This window comes from Myotis brandtii, unplaced genomic scaffold (assembly GCF_000412655.1).
Source record: "Myotis brandtii unplaced genomic scaffold, ASM41265v1 scaffold847, whole genome shotgun sequence".
Taxonomy (NCBI): Eukaryota; Metazoa; Chordata; class Mammalia; order Chiroptera; family Vespertilionidae; genus Myotis; species Myotis brandtii.
This window is the reverse complement of record NW_005371441.1, coordinates 2,788,395-2,807,715: the sequence shown is the minus strand read 5'-3', so window position 1 is coordinate 2,807,715 and position 19,321 is coordinate 2,788,395. Positions and strand designations below refer to the sequence as shown.

The following is a 19,321-nucleotide window of genomic DNA, read 5'->3' as shown; positions in this document are numbered from 1 at the left end:
TCAAGGGCATGTACCTTGATTGCGGGCACATCCCCAGTGGGGAGTGTGCAGGAGGCAGCTGATCGATGTTTCTAACTCTCTATCCCTCTCCCTTCCTCTCTGTAAAAAATCAATAAAATGTATTTTAAAAATAAATAAATAAATAAAAAATAAAAGGAGTTGGCTCCCACAGCCAGAGCCCAACATCTTGTTTTATTTTACTTGCAATTCGCTTAGCAAATGTTATTTATGTCTTTATTTATTTGTGTGTTTGTATACCCTAATCCAAAAAGGATTTAAAGCAGCCAGCATGAGTCACATGGTATTAAATTACCAGTAATTAATAACTTGAAGTTTCTTTTCTTTAAAAGCTTAAATTATGAAATTAATATAGACTCAGTGCAGAAAATTTGGAAACTTGAAATTTACCAAAGAAAAAAAGTTGCCTGAAATTCCACCAAGCAAATGAACAGATACTTTTTAAAAATCACCTTACAGTGAACATGTTATGCTATTTTTTTCACATTATATCATTATTTTTAAAAAGACAAAGGCTTTGACTATGTAAGTGGAGAATAACAGGTCTTCATTCTCTCTCATGCGCAAATAGTTTATTCCCTGGTAAGACCAAGCAATCTCCCAAGGACTAGCCTTTCCGTCCCACCTTCCCCAACAACCCCTGAAACTCCTACTTACACCACTAAGCTGGCCAGGAAACTGAAGAAAAAGAGAAGTTGCTTCTTTTTGCTACTGCAATGGGCTATCCTTGTGGAGGGCTTGTTTGTTTGCATTTGGATGATTTATGGTTTTCACATATCCTTTCCCAGTTAACAAATAACCCACGAGGAAAGTGGCCGGTCCCTGCAGAGCGACGGAGTGTCTGCAGCCAGCCTTATTTGTGATCTCCTCCTGTCTTGAGGCCGGGAGCCTCCCCCTCCTTGCAGATTACCCGGAGCCTTTTCCCCTCCTCACACTCGTGGCCCGCATTCCAGGAGCTCAAGCCTGGCACATGCTAATGAATGTGGGTTTTATTTAGCAACATGACCACTTGTCACTGCCCAGTGTCATATTATCGGGCAGAGACTTACCAACATTTGTCTAGAGTGAGCATTTTCATATTTCCAAACACAGACAAGGGGAAGCTTTCCTCCCCACGCAGGATTTAGCCTTTTGCTCTGCACAGCTAACTTTTGCAAGTGGAAGCTTCATGGTGGTGGCGGAAGGGCTGCGTGCTCTGAGGATGGCGGAGGACGGCGGCGTGGACGCGGATCTCCCAGACTGTAACTGCGATGTCACCAGGCAGGCATCTCCTTAAGTTTCTTCCATTGCGCATCGCTCCCGGGTTCCGTGGGCTCCGTGGGTTGGCGCTCTACTCCGTAGTTGTGTTGCCAGTGTTAAGTGGAGAGGATCGGGGTTAGGAGGTTGTTGGCCGTGGACTCCTAAGAGTTATTTGATGGTTGGGTTTCTCGTCCCCCTCCTGGGCCCGTGGAGCTGGATGAAAAGGTTGATGAACCTGGTTATGGCTTGGCATTGCAGTTGTCTCCAGACTGTATGCGTCATACGAGGGGGATGGCTACAGTAGGGAGCCTGGGACACAGGAAAGAGACAGAGAAAAAGATCCAGTTAGTCCATCCTGTGCTATTTAAAGGATGGGCTCCTGAGGAAACCGAAATTCAGCTGTAGCCAGATCACACCATTGTAGCTGAAAGCTGTCCCTGTATTAAGTACAAACCTGCTCATGTTTGAAGAGCCTGGAGGGCTTTGTGTGTGAGAAACAGTTGGTTCTGTTTAGGTTGGGTCGCTACCTAGTATAAAGATTTTAAAACATATGCAAAACGTAGAAATGTATTTCTAAAATAGTAACAGGGCACTGTGCAAATGTTTACTTCGTGATTTTTTCCAATTAGAATATCATTGTCTCAGTAATTTTCATTTAATTTTTAAAATTCATTTTCTTATTCCAGAACATCCCCCAAATAAATTCCTACTGTCGAATAGGATTTATTACTGATACTTTTGGTTCTGTTATATTAAGGATATAAATTTTTGGTTTTGGTGTATGGTTTGTTCTACCTAAATAGTTTGAAGGAATGTACTGAGATGTATCTGTTATATTAAGGATATAAATTTTTGGTTTTGGTGTATGTTTGGTTCTACCTAAATAGTTTGAAGGAATGTAGTGAGATGTATCTATTACGTGTGTGTGTGTGTGTGTGTGTGTGTGTGTGTGTGTGTGTGTGTATTCATGGGACAATGCTAAGAATTAAGAAGCTGGACAACTGGATTTAGTAGCAGACTCCTTCTCCAGCAAGGTCAAGTGCCCATAAGGACTGTGGAAGGAGAACCATAAGCTGCAGGGACTTACAGATTTAACAGGCTTGTAAACGCACCCAGTGCTGTGACGTCTGTAAACATCTATTTTGAATTATAATCCTGGATGCTACCAAAAGGAATGTTGCTCAAACTTCTTATGACAGATACATTAAAATATTGTGACACTTTCTCCAAGGATTTCCTTTAAAGAAATCATGGGGAAAATATGGAACATTTTGGCTTAAGAAAGAATGATCCTTGTCCTGCAGATACCAAGTTTAATAAACTCAAGGGAGATGTATGAGGGTTTTACTACCCATTTTTCTCTCCAACACATGATGTATTTGCTATTTGTAGTCAAATACACTTTTTAAAAAAATGAAAAAGGAGAACCACTTGAATATTCACCCCATTGACTTCACTAAGATTTACACATTCATCTGAAAGAGGAACTTGTCCCTAATGGACTATATGAACAAGCATTTCCATGTCACGATGCCCTTGACACATTGCTCACGAACTGCTCTGACTGTTGGGACTCCTTCAATATTGTACAAGATAACTAACCCTGTGAATGATTTGGCTGCTATAGACAATATCCGATGGAACAGTCTTAACTCACACCTCTTTGTGCCTTGGATCTTTTAATCATTGTTGTCAGCAAATTTTGAACCAAGAAAATCAATTTTAGCACAGATAAACCATTTGCAAATGTTGGACCTAGAGGAAAATGTTAAGACTCACTTCACATTAACTAAGTAATAGCAGATAAATTTAAAAAGAAAATATGTTAACTAAGTAAAGATATTTTACTTAGAATAGTGATTATTAACGTTTAGCAGGCACTTAATGCACTACTTTGTGCAACGCTTACAATGGCAGGGGGAAAAAGAAAAACAAAAGTGGGAATTCACAGCTGCACCTTCCCAAGGAACTTACCGTGGGGGAGAGAAACGTGCAAAAATACTCCCAGGGGGTTAAGATACGTGCATGTAGGAAACAAGCACTGAGGTTCTCTCCTAGCCTCTGGCGCCAAAGAAAACCCTGATGACATGATGAGGTTGTTCTAAAACCCTACTCCAAGCATAGTCAGCATCCAGATCTTCCCAACTCTGAAGACAGGATGCTGGTTAGGTTGAGAGGTCCTGAGAGGACATTCTTACAGGGGTAACACCAGGACACACACATCTCAGTGCAATGATCTATTCTCCAGTCCTGTTCCCGTAGCTCTATTGATTATCATTTATCTTATAACCGGTTTGGGCCACTAAAGCAGGTGGCCAGGCTATGTTAAATCCCAAGCCCATACTGTGCGCATTGCTAGAATGTACACCTGAGCTTGGCATTCAGGAGCCATTCAAAAATTGTCATTTGCCCAGCTGGTGTAGCTCCGTGGTTGGGCATTGACCTATGAACCAGAAAGTCGTGGTTGAATCCCCATTCGGGGCATATGCCAGAGTTGCAGGCTCGATCCCCAGTGTGGGGTGTGTAAGAGGCAGTTGATCCATGATTCTCTCTCATCACTGATGTTTCTATCTCTCTCTTCCTCTCCTTCTCTCTTCCTCTTTGAAATCAATAAAAATACATTTAAAAAAAAACTGTCATTCCCTAGCTGACACACCATTTCTCATTTCTTAGACATATGAAAAAGATAAATGGATTGTATGTAAAAGTTCTTGGGATTATTATTATTTAAGGCCAATACCTTGAAATGCCCTGGGGACAGGGTACAATTTATATTTATAAAGTTAATTAGAGAAGTCTTATTTGTAATGGAATTATGGGAAGTGATATACATATTGCAATACATGCTTTCTATTCCCTAATTAATAGGCTATCTTGTAAAAGATGACCCTAATTTTTAAATACAATTGAAAAAAAATAAGGTAATACACCTAAGAGTGGCTTTATGAACTGAAATGTTATTCAAATATAGGCATTATTACTATTATCATAATTAATGAAATAAGGGTATTATTATTACCCTGGCCATAGTGAACCTTCTTTTAAAAGTATTTGTGTGACAGGGCAAAAGTGATTGTGTCATGACTAGATTTTTCATCTGATATACATTGATTTATAGATATATAGAAACTATAAGAGAAGTGGTGATACCAGTTTTATGCAATTAAAAATGATAAAAAATGCCCAAAATACTTAGCTTCTGGGATATTTTCTTCACAGCAGTGGCTCTTGACCTGAGAAGCCTATCGAGTGACCAGGGGAAGAGTGTGGGGAGGTGGGAAGTGAGCAGCAGGCATGTGAAATCTGAAAGCCCCCTGCGTGATCCTGTCACAGTTCTAGCTTGAGAATCACCTCTTTACTATGTGAAAGTAATTGAGCCGAGAAATACTTGATGACTCTGAGTACAAGTTGTCAGTCTTTGAGAACATTCTATTGTACATCTCTGCCTTGAAATATATCACATCCCTCGGATTTTAAAAGGTCATGTTGCTCTTGACTATTTTTTAAATAGATACCTCTTTAGTCAAGCCAAGTTGACACCTCAAGGATGGAGGTATTGTATAGCTCATCTGCCATTCATCTATATCCGTGGTTCTCAACCTTCTGGCCCTTTAAATACAGTTCCTCATGTTGTGACCCAACCATAAAATTATTTTCGTTGCTACTTCATAACTGTAATGTTGCTACTGTTATGAATTGTAATGTAAATATCTGATATGCAGGATGGTCTTAGGCGACCCCTGTGAAAGGGTCGTTCGACCACCAAAGGGGTCGCGACCCACAGGTTGAGAACCGCTGATCTATATGATGAGCAGTATCAAAGGTGATGACATTTCCTGAACCAAAAGGCAGGCCTGAGGGTCCAAAAGAAAACCTGACTTCTAAACAAGGCTGTACCAGAAATCACTGATCGTGTGCTTATCATCCACATCACTGTTCTTTTGAGAGCAATCTCTACACACTCAGCCATGACAGGTTGTCACCAGAAATCTAATAATTGATTTTTGCTGCTATTTCTCGATAATACTAGAGTTGAGAAATACTATGTGTCCTTCCCAAACTCCTGCTCATACCCTGCCCTCGCTTGGAAACACCTTTATAAACTCATGTACCTATTCCTGTCCTTGTGCTTTACACCCGTCTCCTCTGCATCCTTATTCATTATCTATCGTCACCTGGAATTTCTCTTCTTTTTTTATGTTTTTGGCATCTTCTTCATCATTCTTTATTCTCTGCCTAAAAAAAGTTCTAAAGCTATTCCAAATATTAAACTGCATTAAACAAAACAAACAAATCATTTTTTTCTAGTAGCCAGATTATTCTACAGGTGCCATACCATAGTTACCTTCACTGCCTACTTTCTTAAAATCGTTAACAGTACTCCCTGACCGTAAGTGTATATCTTAACTTTTGTTTTCCTTGATCAACTACTCAAATTCCCTGGCCACAGGCGCAGCGTTTCTGATTCAGTAGGACTAGTTTGGATCTAGGATCTGCATTTATATGAGACAAACCAGGTGAATCTAGTACAGGAGGCATTCAGCCCAGCCGGGGTGGTTCAGTGGTTGAGCATCGACCTATGAACCAGGAGGTCCCAGTTTGATTCTCGGTCAGGGCACATGCCCGGGTTGCGGGCTCAATCCCCAATAAGGGGTGTGTAGGAGGCAGCTGATCAATGATTGTCTCTCATCATTGATGTTTCTATCTCTCCCTCCCTCTCCCTTCCTCTCTGAAGCCAATAAAAATATATTTTAAAAATAGAGGAGGCATTCAGATTGTACTTTGACCACACCCTTTCATAGGACTTCAACTCTATGCCAACAGCACCTAAATCATTGCAACCAACTCCATCCTCTCCTCTGGACCTACAAACTACATTTCCCGGCATGTCTGACCTGATCCCTCAGTCATCGTATCCCAAACTTAATGCACCATTAACCCCCAAAACTTGCTCCTCATCAAGTATACTCTGAGACAGCACCCAACTGTAAAGCACATTTTTTACTCCTTCTGCCTCACGCCATGCCGATTCATAAATTAAGCAATCTAGTCCTCACCTATTCTCACTGTTTCCCAAGTGGAGGCTTTGATGGGAGCTGTTTGGACTCTTTTGTTTACTTCCCAAATGGGCTCTCACAATAGCCTCCCTTCAAACTTTTATACTTAAAATCAAGACTGATGGTATCATCCTTTTGCTAATCTTGGCAAAGTTCCTATTCATCTTTAAAACTGCATACAAACCCATTTTTGTGTCACTACAGGATTTTTATCATCTTACTCCCGTCTACCCACCAGTCTCGTCTCTTATAATGTCTTCATCCCTCTTCAACCCCCATTCCATCCTCTCTATCCCCGGCCTCCTTGGCATTCCGACACTGTGCCTTCATAATCTCTACTTTCTCCCAGGCAATCTTCATAGGAGTATGAGTTAGTATATCATTTATGGAAATAAATTTTGTGACAACCATGAGAGTTCTAACCCTGTTTTGTTGTTACAGCTATACTGACTGTAATCATAGCCAATATTTGTTGATTTTCCCCCCATGTACCCTGGAGCATTAGACTCATTCAAATCTCACAAGTACTCTCACTTCATCTCCATTTTATAGATGAGGAAACAGAAACACAGGAAGCTTATACAACTGCCCAAAGTCACACAGCCAGTAAGTGGCTGAGCAGGGTGGACTTTGGCTTTTGGCGACTTGTCTTTAGACCTAGCGCTCCCTGCTGCTCGGGAGGGAAACGCGAGTGGGCCTTTCTCTGAAGTGGGTGTCCTTTCTCTGCCCACAGGATCAAGAAGCTGAAGGAGACTCTGGTGGCGGTCCAGCAGCTGGATAAGAACATGAGCAGCCTGAGGACCTGGCTGGCTCACATTGAGTCAGAGCTGGCCAAGCCCATCGTCTATGATTCCTGCAACTCGGAAGAAATACAGAAGAAGCTCCAGGAGCAGCAGGTAAAACAGAAAAAAATTGAATAAAATGAATAGGCTTTTGAATATCTGTCCTCCTGGCCTGGCCAGAGGGTGGGTGTGAGAGGTGACTCGGGAGGGAAAGTGTGGAGGGCGCTTGGCAGGTTTAGTGAGTAAGGGGAGGCCTTGCCCAGGCAGGTGTTTGGGGCAAATAAGTTCCATGTCACCCCAGTGCTAACTCTTCAGAAGATATGTCATCACAGGGTTAATACCCTTTTATGTAATGATGTTTACTTTGAATTTATATTAGTTCACACAAACACTCCATCCATGCTTTTGTTCCGGCCCTCCGGTCCAGTTTAAGAACCCATTGTGGCCCTCGAGTCAAAAAGTTTGCCCACCCCTGATCTAAAATAATGCTGTTTTGTTTGTTTATTTATTCGTAGATCACTAGCTCACTACCATAAACTTGGAAAGAAACCTTTTTAAAAAAAATACGTTTTTGTTGATTTTTTTTTTCTTAGAGAGAGGGAGGGAGGAGGGGAAGAGAGAAAGAGAAACATTGATGTGAGAGCGAAACATCAATCGCTGTCTCCCGTACATGTCCCCACTGGGGATCAAACCTGAATCCCTGGTATATTCCCTGATTGGGAATCAAACCAGAGATCCCCTTGGAGAATGAGACAATGCTCAACCAACTGAGCCACACTGGCCAGGAAGGAGCCATTTAAAATTTCATATAGTGGTGTTTGGAGAAAGATTACAGTGCATACTTAGAGATTTTAGTGTCTAAAATAATTGTCTTTTGATAGGAGGATTGCATGACCTGCAGACCACACGCAGTAATTTCACCTTCATTTGTGTACCAAAGACAGCATATTCCACTGGCATACAATACACACCCCAGCAAAGCAAAAGAGGGTGACCCTGAAAAATGCATACAGAAGGGATTTCCACCTCCCACTCCCCTTGCTGCTTCTTACTAAGCATAGCAGACTCCAGTTGCCATAAATAAACACCATCAACCCCCATCAAGTATTGCTACTCCATGCACTTAGATTGTCCTGAAAATTCTGTCCACACTCTGGTTATTTTTATTAGTATTTAGGCCACTATAGCCAAGTTTCTTAACTTGCTAGTAAAAAATGTTTAAAATATATAAACAGACCTATTTCTCCAATCCTGTGAAACAGTTTATATTTTTAGTTTTCAAACTATTTAAACCAATGAGAGTAGGCATTAAACTACATTTTTTAGGTATTGGGTTTACTTTGATATTTAAATTTGCATTTCTTTTTACAAGCAATTGTTAGGGTATTTTTTTTCAATTTTTGTAAGATTAAAACCTCTGATGGACTCTTTGATGTTTGAAATTCTGATGATTGAACTTTGAGGGGGGCTGTCAATAATCCAAATTTCCTGGAGAACATGGTAATGATAACTACAAGTGATAACTAAAGTTAAAATTTAATGACCAGTATTGTAATTTAGCAAAGGTAAGAAAATTAAAACAGTATCTAATTAAATATGGCAAATTGATTATATGCACATATAGCCCCACCCTCTACTAAAACCCCAACGCAATGATAGTGAAGGGGGAAAAGAAAGTCAAAACCCACAATTGCAAAGAGAACAGAAGAGATGCTAGAGATGCCAGACATCCAACAGCATTTTGAATAGATGAATAGTGATGGTGTTAGCAGATGGAGGAAGGTGAAAGATCATTCATGCCACAGAGTTCCAAAAAGGCTCAGGATGTGGAGATATTAAGTCTGTATGGCTTTAAAATGGAAGATTGCTTAAAGGTCTGAATAAGGAGTGATTAGACTTCAGATATTCTCAACACTCCCCGCCCCCTGTAGCCTAGCTAGTCAGGAGAAAAAGGTGAGAGAGAATATACATACAAGAATATTAATCCCAACTATGTGAGTAAATTGAGGAATTATCTTTAGAATGAGAGAAAAGCTAAGCATATTCTAGAGCTGTATCAAAGAAAAGGAAAATATATTAAGGACCATAATTAATAAGGCAAGCAAAAAATGAACTCACTTTTAGTGATGGAATACTTTGAGTACATTGAGTTAAAAGCTCAATAGAAAAAATAATGTATGTTTTGTGCTGATATTCTTTGCAGTTAATATAAAGATTTCACAAAGTTCAATGCCTTCTTTACCATCATATCTATTTCCTTCATTTAAAATTGCTCACTGAGAAAAAAATAAGTAAATAAATAAATAAATAAAAATAAAATTGCTCACTGAGGAAGCTGCTGATGAAGCTGCTGATGATAATGATGATGTCATCATACAGAGTAGACAACCTCGGTCCCTTAAACCGACGGTACCTCTTAACAATGGTAGAATTAACATATATTTAGAGATCAAATCCCAGATCTTGAGTGCCAGCTGTTAACAGGAACACATATATTATTTTGACCAATTGATTGATCAATCTATCCATGGGAATGGAAGTGATATATCTGTGAAGTTGAATCTGGGGCAAGATTTATATTTTTTCATTTATCTTTATTGTTGAAAGTATTACAGATGTCCCTGCCTTTTTTTCCCATTGACCACCTCACCCCCCACCTGCCTCGCCTAGGCCTTCACCACACTATTGTCTAGGTCAGCCGTGGGCAAACTATGGCCCACGGGCCGGATTCGGCCCGTTTGAAATGAATAAAACTAAAAAAAAAAAAAGACCGTACCCTTTTATGTAATGATGTTTACTTTGAATTTATATTAGTTCACACAAACACTCCATCCATGCTTTTGTTCCGGCCCTCCGGTCCAGTTTAAGAACCCATTGTGGCCCTCGAGTCAAAAAGTTTGCCCACCCCTGGTCTAGGTTCATTTTTTTTAATCCCTAAAAAGCTCATTTTATTCTTGATATAGCTAATGTAGTCTATTTCATTTGTTTAGTTTCTATTTTGGCATTCCTCACATAGCTGACATATTTCTAGATTCATTTACTCATGCTTTTGAGCTTGCCGTATTTTATAAATGAAGTTGAAGTCTCATGCAATGAAGGAAATGAAATATTTGTCAACATTGGGCCTCAGCATTTGTCAGTCAGTTTCTCCCGTGTGTATACCAGGATTGCAATAAAGCGTGTCTCATTCCCCACAGGACCTTCAGAGAGACATAGAGAAGCACAGCACGGGCGTGGCTTCCGTCCTCAACCTGTGTGAGGTCCTGCTGCATGACTGCGACGCGTGTGCCACCGACGCCGAGTGTGACTCCATCCAGCAGGCCACGCGGAACCTGGACCGGCGATGGAGAAATATCTGTGCCATGTCCATGGAAAGAAGGCTCAAGTAAGCTGGGATGTTCAAACCGCTGGGAAAGAGGAAGGACCAAAAGAAAAAAAAATTACCCAGAGTAGCCATTGGTCACTATTTCCTTTCGGTTGCAAAGTCCAAAAATAGCCCGGGTTTTCCGAATTTGTTGTTGTCCACATTTAGTTGGGAAAACAAGCAGATAGAAAGGTAACCTGCAAATATAACAAGCCAAATGATGCCTGACCTAACCGTTTAAATATAATTCAGAGAAATACGCCTTTGCTGAATAAGTATGTTACAGAATTGGTGGTTGAACAATACCATTCTGTTGTTAAAAATTAAATGATAAAGCCAAGGGCTTATCGTAAAGCCCTTTGAAATTCAAGGCAGAAAAAGACAGTGCTGTGTTAGCAAATTAAGGTAGTGATTTAAGACCCATAATATCTGTGCTCTCTGGGGAACTCTGGAAAGCTCACTCTTTGTCTTGCTGTCCTAGACTGATTTTGATGGGGATGAGTTTGATGTTGGACTTCAGTGGGTTTTCAAACCTTGTTTTGTTTCAGCAAAGCCTTGGCACGCATGTGTGCACTGCAAACGTGGCCTTGCGCTTCCACACTTTCTTGCACTTTTCCGAACAGTTCACATCATGTGCATGTAACAATCGATGTGACTAATTCCACATCCAGAGCCGCAGGATGTGTGTTTAAAAAGAAACCCCCACAAAACAGCTGCGTCATGTCAGCTCCAACAGTTGTCCCCTTTGCACTCGGGTCAGAGTTGGCCCCAGCACAGCGATTGTTTGGCACCGCAGCTGCGTGTTTGGTCTTAATCCCGTGGCAGGTTCTGGAGCAGGCATGCTCCCAAACAGTCAGACTCTGTTCTTTCGTGTTCTGTCTCAGAATTGAAGAGACATGGCAGTTGTGGCAGAAGTTTCTGGATGACTATTCGCGTTTTGAAGATTGGCTCAAGACTTCCGAAAGGACAGCCGCCTTCCCCAGCTCTTCCGGGGTGCTCTATACAGTTGCCAAGGAAGAACTGAAGAAATTCGAGGTGAGCTATTGTTCCCAATCTCTCGTCCTGCTGTTGCTATGGCAGTCCCCAGCTGGTAGTCGGTGTCCCAGGACAGAAACTCATGTTCACCCACACATTCTTTTCTTCAAACAGCTGGGGGACAAGGTTGTGACCATCTTTATTACCATCTCATAAATAGGCAAGAAGTGGGATACAAGACTTTTATTTTAAGATGATCAAGAATTACAAATACAAAAATAAATATAAATAAATAAGTAAAAGAATTAAAAATACAGTACAAAATAAAGTAATGAAGAGGAATTTTATTAGAAAACAAATATCAGGATTCCTCTTCTCCCTCCCCACCCCCCCCATACACACACCCCTCTCCAAAAGATCTTGGCATTCTTTTTAGTTCCTATTCTTCGCAATCGACTATTTAAGATTAAAATATGATGGTTTTCCATACTATAAAAATCTATCTTCCAAATATATTTTCTTCATTTATTTTTACCTAATTGGAGCATGGAGATATATATATATTTAAATCATTAATAAAATGGAGTTGGCTCCAGATTGAATAAAACATTTTAATCACGAGCCACTTCTAATTATAAGTGAAGAGCAGTGCCATTCTTGAGTCACGGAGACTTTTCAATTTTGTGGAGACAAAAATAGCCAGCCTAATCACACTTACAAAGGCAGGAATCCTTCAATAACTGACTCCCATTCCCCACAATCCTGAGGCTGCCCCGTCACTGTGATAGGAGAAAACCTCGACTTCTCGGCCGGCATAGCATGAAGTCAACCTTTTTTCAATTTGAAGTTTCTTCTCCCGTCATTTTTCAGATAGGCAGACGTGTGTACTCATAGATACTGACAGCAAATGGTTCTGATGCATGTGTCTTACAAAAATTATTCTCCGTTATTCATTCTGCCCAAAGCTCCCCAAGATGTTTAAAAGTCAGAATAAAAATCAAACCCAATACAGCTGCATTCATTTTTTAATTTATTTTAAAAGTAACTCCCATTTATGCTTTATTTATTATTATTATTTTTGATATATTTTTATTGATTTTCGGAGAGGGAGGGAGAGGGAAAGAGAGAAAATCAATGATGAGAGAGAATCATGGATCAGCTGCCTCCTGCACGCCCCCTACTGGGGATTGAGCCCACAACCCAGGCACGTGCCCTTGACCTGAATCACACCCAGGACCATTCAGTCTGTAGGCCGACAATCTATCCGCTGAGCCAAACTGGCTAGGGCCAGATGCATTCATTTTTACCTTACAATATTTTTACTGAGGCCTGTGATCATAATTGTGATGTTTGCTTGTTGGTCTAGTGAGGTTTACAATCTGAGAGTCAGGGATGAGCAGGTATATGAACTTATAAGAATGTTTAAATACTGCGTGGAATAAATAAGTGTTCTTCTAACATCTGAATATGGATTTGAATGTAACTACATCACTAAATTCCAGGGGGAAATGTTTCAGATCTAAAAGGTTCTTCCTTAGAAAACCTCTGGTAAAAAGCCACATTCGCTCAACAGTAGATGCAGGTCATCCTGGGTGAACCAATGTTAGTGAAGTGTTCCTGTTTGCATCTTAGCACGCTCAGCTCCAGGAAGGTTAAGACTTCTATAATTGGCTTATACTACAAAGAAGATTATGTAAGATACTTTTGGATGCTATTTTAGACTCTCAGATTTTACAGCAAGCGTTAGTCATATCGTTAACTCCTGCAATGAATGATTTTATCATTCATCTTATATTTAATTTTCTTACAAGACAAAAATAAATCACGAAAATTAAATTTTGGCATGAATATTTGGGACAGATCTGGGGGTGCTGAGGTACCCACCCACGGTGCCTGCCAACACTCCAGTGACTTCTAGTAATGGCAAAAGCTGAACTTTTCTTACCACCTCCTTCTCCGAGGTAATAATTTAAACGTTGATAGAAAAGAATAATTGATTTACTAGGATGAAGGCTCTTAAAGCACCTCTCGGAAGGAAAGCCATTCCAGAGCAGAGATGTGGCAGATATAAATAGTTTGAGGGTCCAAAGGAAGCCAGACGCTGGGACTGAGATGAGGACAGTCCAACTAATTGTACAATTTTCTGTCTAAGGCCAAGATGAAAATCAGTTGTAAGTCATACACATGAGTTTGAAAAAAAAAAAGCTTAATTTTATTTTGGTCAAATGATTCTTTCTAGGGCTATGCTAGATTGCAGAGAGAAAGAATAAATGGTATTTTTACCTTAAGAAACTCTGAACTGTAAACATAAATAGCACTGGCCAGTGTGGCACATGGGAGGCAACCAATCGTTGTTTCTCTCTCATATCTCTCTCTCTCTCTCTCTCTCTCCCCTCCTTCCTCTCTCTATAAAAAAAAATTTAAATAAAACAGTACCGGGTAAGATGCTACATCACTTCTAAATGTTTGATAAAAACTGAAGCAATAAAAAAGAAATAGAGCATGGTCCAAACTTTTTTCAATGTAAAATTACCTGTATTTTACTAAACTGCTTATCTTAAGAGTTCATAATAGCCTGCACTTGAAGGGCATTCTGCAAAAGGTAGTTTTATGATTTTAATGGATACCAGAATTGAGGCAATTTCTGGATTTTTAAGAAATTACATATTTTACAAATAAAGAGAAAGTTCTTTTGTAGATATCTTTTCTCAGTATTCACATCAGGAATTGTGGACATTTCAAACTCATTTCAGCATACATAAATATTTATGTAATAAGTTGGTTTTACGAGAAAATTTTGTTCTAGCTGTTAATGATCTTAAACGCTATATTGTATACGTATATGTGTACATTCTATATGTAGAAGTGTGTAGTATGTATGTGATATATGTCTGTGTATTTGTATATATACATATATATTTATTAGTAACCATTTTCTTGCACATTTTTGTATGCTCCACCCCCTCTCCTTAAGCCACGCTGATTACATTATTTCCCTTTAAGAAGGGCATCTCCACGCTCATTAGAGACTGTCCTGAGCCTGTCCGTGACAGGGTGTCTTCCCTCTCCCCCTCACCCTGCAGCCTGAAGCCCTGGCACCCTGGCCGAGAGCCCCTAATGGGTCCCCTTCACTGAGTGCTTCTCTGTGGTCCTAGGCTTTCCAGCGACAGGTGCACGAGAGCCTGACCCAGCTGGAGCTGATCAACAAGCAGTACCGCCGCCTGGCCCGAGAGAACCGCACCGACTCCGCCTGCAGCCTAAAGCAGATGGTCCACGAAGGCAACCAGCGATGGGACAACCTGCAGAAGCGCGTCAGCTCCATCTTGCGCAGACTCAAGGTCTTTATTCTGCCTCCTCGGTAGCTCAGGGGCCCGGAGGACAGGATCAGGCCATTCGAACACAATATTAAGACACAAGCACAGTGATTCTGTAAGATAGGGATGGCAAGAGGGGGATCTAGGGTTAATTTATATGTTAAAGCAGTGGTTCTCAACCTTCCTAATGCCGCGACCCTTTAATACAGTTCCTCATGTTGTGGTGACCCCCAACCATAAAATTATTTTCGTTGCTACTTCATAACTGTAATTTTGCTGCTGTTATGAATCGTAATGTAAATATCTGATATGCAGGATGTATTTTCATTGTTACAAATTGAACATAATTAAAGCATAGTGATTAATCACAAAAACAATATGTAATTATATATGTTTTCTGATGGTCTTAGGCGACCCCTGTGAAAGGGTCATTCAACCCCCAAAGGGGTCGCGACCCACAGGTTGAGAACCACTGTGTTAAACGATGCGGGTTCTCATTGCTCATTAAGAAAATGACTTTCCAGAAGACCATTGGAATTGGCGGTACCGTCTCAATATGCGGGCTTTGTAATTTTTATTATCTTCTTTTCATATCCAGCATTTCATTGGCCAGCGTGAGGAGTTTGAGACGGCACGGGACAGCATTCTGGTGTGGCTGACGGAGATGGATTTACAGCTCACTAATATTGAGCACTTTTCCGAGTGTGATGTTCACGCTAAAATAAAGCAGCTCAAGGTAATAGATTAGTGATTCTTCAAATTATCAGTGTGGAGAAAGTCTGAAGGGGAAGATCGTTTGAAAATACATTTTTATTGATTTCAGAGAGGAAGGGAGAGGGAGAGAGAGAGAGAAACATCAATGATGAGAGAGAATCACTGATCAGCTGCCTCCTGCACGCCCCACATTGGGGACTGAGCCTGCAACCCGGGCATGTGATAGCTGGTTCATAGGTCAATGCTCAACCATTGAGCCACATGGGTTAGGCTGAAGGGGAAGAGATGTGCAGATCCTTTGGTGAAAAAAATGGTAACTTTTTTCAGTTTTTTTTTTTAATTTTGGGGGGTGACATTGGTTAATAAGATTATAGAGGTTTTAAGTGTACATTTCTAGGTTACTTGATCTTCATGTTGCCCAACATCCAAAGTCACATCATTTTTTATCAACATATATTTGACCCTCTTTACCCTTCACTACTCCCACCCCTCTTCCCTGTGGTAACCACCATACTGTTGTCTGTGTGAGTTTTTGTGTGTTTGTTTCTCTTGTTTGTTCATTTGTTGCTTTCACTTTTATATCCCACCTATGAGTGAAATCATATGTTTCTTGACTTTTTCTGTCTGACTTATTTCACTTAGCATGATACTCTCAAGGTTCATCCATGTTGTTGCAAATGGTAGTATTTCATCTTTCCTTATGGCTGAGTAGTATTGTATTGTGTATATGCACCGCATCCTTTTTATCCATTCATCTATCGAAGGGCACTTTGGTTATTTCTATGATTTGGCCACCATAAATAATGCTGCAGTGAACAAAGGGATGCATATATCTTTGTGAATAAATGTTTCTGGTAGATACCCAGAAGTGGGGTTGCTGGGTCATATGGTAACTCTATTCATAATTTTTTGAGGAACCTCCATACTGTTTTCTATAGTGGTTGTACCAGCTTACATCCCCACTAGCAGTGAATGAGGGTTCCTTTTTCTCCACAGCCTGTTCAAAGCTTACTATTACTTGTCTTGTTGAAAGTAGCCATTGTAACATGTGAGGTGGTATCTCATTGTAGTTTTGATATGCATTTTCCTAATGGCTAGTGAAGTTGAGCATCTTTTCATACATCTATTAGTCATTAATATGTCCTCTTGGGAGACGTGTCTGTTCAAGTCCTCTGTGCATTTTTTAATTGGATTGTGTGTTTGTTTGGTATTGGGTTGTATGAGTTCTTTATATATTTTGGATATTAGCGCCTTGTCAGAGCTGTTGTTTGTAAATATCTTCTCCTATTCAGTTGATTGCTTTTTTGTTTTGTTCTTGGTTTGTTTTGCTGTCCAAAAGCTTTTCAGTTTGATATAGTCCCATTCATTTATTTTTGCCTTTACTCCCCTTGCCTTTGGGGTCAAATTCATAAGATCTTCTCTAAGACCAAGAAATTAGTTCTTCTTGATTGAAAAAAAAATTTTTTAAATGAAAAGGATATTAAAAATGAAATATAGAGCACTACCCAGAGATACCTACCATTAACATATTACTTTTATTTATTAACTTGATAGCCACAGTGTTGGGAATCTTTTTTCCTGATTAGTTTTGTGTGTGTGTGTTTTTGTTTTTTCTTGGTTTGTTTCTGGCACCTTCAAATAGTTTATTTGACCTCTATGTTTCAGAGAATTACAACTTTCTCATATTAGAATTTCATTCCACGTATTCTACACTCTTAGATGCCAAGTTAATTTTAAACATATTTTATACACTTCACTATATAATTCAACTACAGTGGCCAGTTAAAATTTTAAACAGAAGGGACATCCACTACATTAGATAAAAGGATTCTCTAAGTGGAAATGTATTTAACAATTTGAATAATTTGCAAAGCATCTTATGAAATTTTCTTCCCAAGATAGTTAAATAGATTTAACAACTACATAAAATCATGATGGCTATAACCTTAGGTTATTATAATAAAACAGAAAGTTGCTCTTAATCATATATTAGGATGAAAAAGAAATCATAAAATAGTTAAGCCTGGTATTTTGCCCAACCCCTCTTTCCATCCCTCCCACCCTGACTTTCCCAAGTTGTCTCACAGGCAAATCAATATTTAAAACCTTTGGCAGGGCATTTACTCCAAGTGGTAATTGAGCTTTTCTTTTTGGAGTCTGGCAGGGACATAGAACTCATTATGGCCCTCTATTTTCCCCTTGCAGTCTTCATTATTGGACAGTTTTGACTATTCCAGAGTTTATTCTTGTGAATTAAAATGTATCCCCTGACACTTATCCCAAGTAGCTTAACTCTTCTGAACCATGTAAAGTGAGTCTAAATGATTCTCCAGAATTACTTATTTTTCAAATCATTTTCATCTTTCCTGCTCATGTCCCAAAACAGCAAAAATCATCTGAGTAGAATTGGTGATATTGTCATTGGCTTGGTTTCATGTCTGATGTACGATCAAGAAATCTAAAATTAAAATATTCAATATATTTCTTTAAAGTGCTACATTTATTTCATTGGCACTGTAATGATTACAGTGGATTGTCATCAGGGGTAACCAGTGCTATGGATTCACGGTGGGTTGAATGTTTTCTCCTCTGATTTTCTGCCCACACTGTCCATGGTAGTAGATTGGATTAGCCAAAGGCACGCTTCTGGTCATGGAATTTTAGTGATTCTATTTCCAACTCATGTTCTGACTTAAAATGTTTATGTTTTACTTTATAAAGTAAAAGCCTCTTGGCTTGTCATAGTAGAGGGTGCGTTCACTATTCCCTACGTGGTTTTTCTAAAGATGTAGCTTATCATTATTTCATGTCAATGTGAGCAATGAAAATCACGTGGGATGTGTGCTCCCTAGGCCTTCCAGCAGGAAATTTCATTGAACCACAACAAGATTGAGCAGATCATTGCCCAAGGAGAGCAGCTGATTGAGAAGAGCGAGCCCTTGGACGCGGCGGTCATCGAGGAGGAGCTGGACGAGCTGCGGCGCTACTGTCAGGAGGTCTTCGGGCGCGTGGAGAGATACCACAAGAAGCTGATCCGCCTGCCTGTATGTAACACCAGTCTTTCATTGTCGTCAAATCTAAAGAGAAATCGTGATGTGGGGTTCGATAGTGTTGTATAGTGGCTAAGAGCCCAGACACTGGATCCAGAATGCCTGGGTTCCAGTTTCAGCTCTGACGTGTTGGCTAGGTAACCTTCGGCAACTTACTTCACGTATCTTGCCTCAGTTTCCTCAACTGTGAAACTAGTTTAATAACAGTACCTACCTTGTAGAAAGGATTATTTGGGGCATGAAATGAGGATGGATAGATGATTGATAAATAGATGCTAGATAGATAGCTTAGAAGAGTACTTGGCACATATCATCTATGGAAGATAAATAAAGAAGCTTCTAGAAGAAAGGAGATGAGCGTGAACAATGTAAATAGTTGCTCTATTGATGAGGCTGTTTTGTGGAATTTTTTTCTCTTCCATTCCCCTAATTGCTGCCATAATCACATCTCAGTGTCGAGATGTTATTACCAGAATATTTGGAACCTTCTGTGTTAACTATATTTTGTGTCTGGGATATAAGTTTAAAATGGACCAGCTACAATTTTATCAGTGATTTCCTTCTGTTTCTGACATGTGCCACTATGTTTGTGTTGTGTTGCATGCATAGTACTAAATTGCCTTTATTTACATTATCTTATTTAATCTTATACTGATTCTTTGAAGTAGTTTTTTTGTTTGTTTTAAAATACATTTTTATTGATTTTTAGATAGAGAGGGAGAGGGAGAGAGAGATAGAAACATCAATGAGAGAGACACATCGATCAGCTGCCTCCTGCATGCCCCGGCAATCTGGGCATGTGCCCTGA

The 19,321-nt window shown here is 39.8% G+C and overlaps 1 protein-coding gene across 1 annotated transcript in view; it reads left to right on the top strand.

The window, feature by feature from the left end:
• The window catches only part of SYNE1 (spectrin repeat containing, nuclear envelope 1), a 407,398-nt gene that overhangs the window by 362,688 nt on the left and 25,389 nt on the right, over positions 1–19,321 (top strand). Inside the window, exons 128-133 of the mRNA XM_014532125.1 lie at positions 7,048–7,210; positions 10,294–10,481; positions 11,345–11,495; positions 14,591–14,773; positions 15,348–15,485; positions 18,316–18,507. Coding sequence (XP_014387611.1) covers positions 7,048–7,210; positions 10,294–10,481; positions 11,345–11,495; positions 14,591–14,773; positions 15,348–15,485; positions 18,316–18,507 — 1,015 coding nt within the window. The remainder of the gene's footprint in view (positions 1–7,047; positions 7,211–10,293; positions 10,482–11,344; positions 11,496–14,590; positions 14,774–15,347; positions 15,486–18,315; positions 18,508–19,321) is intronic.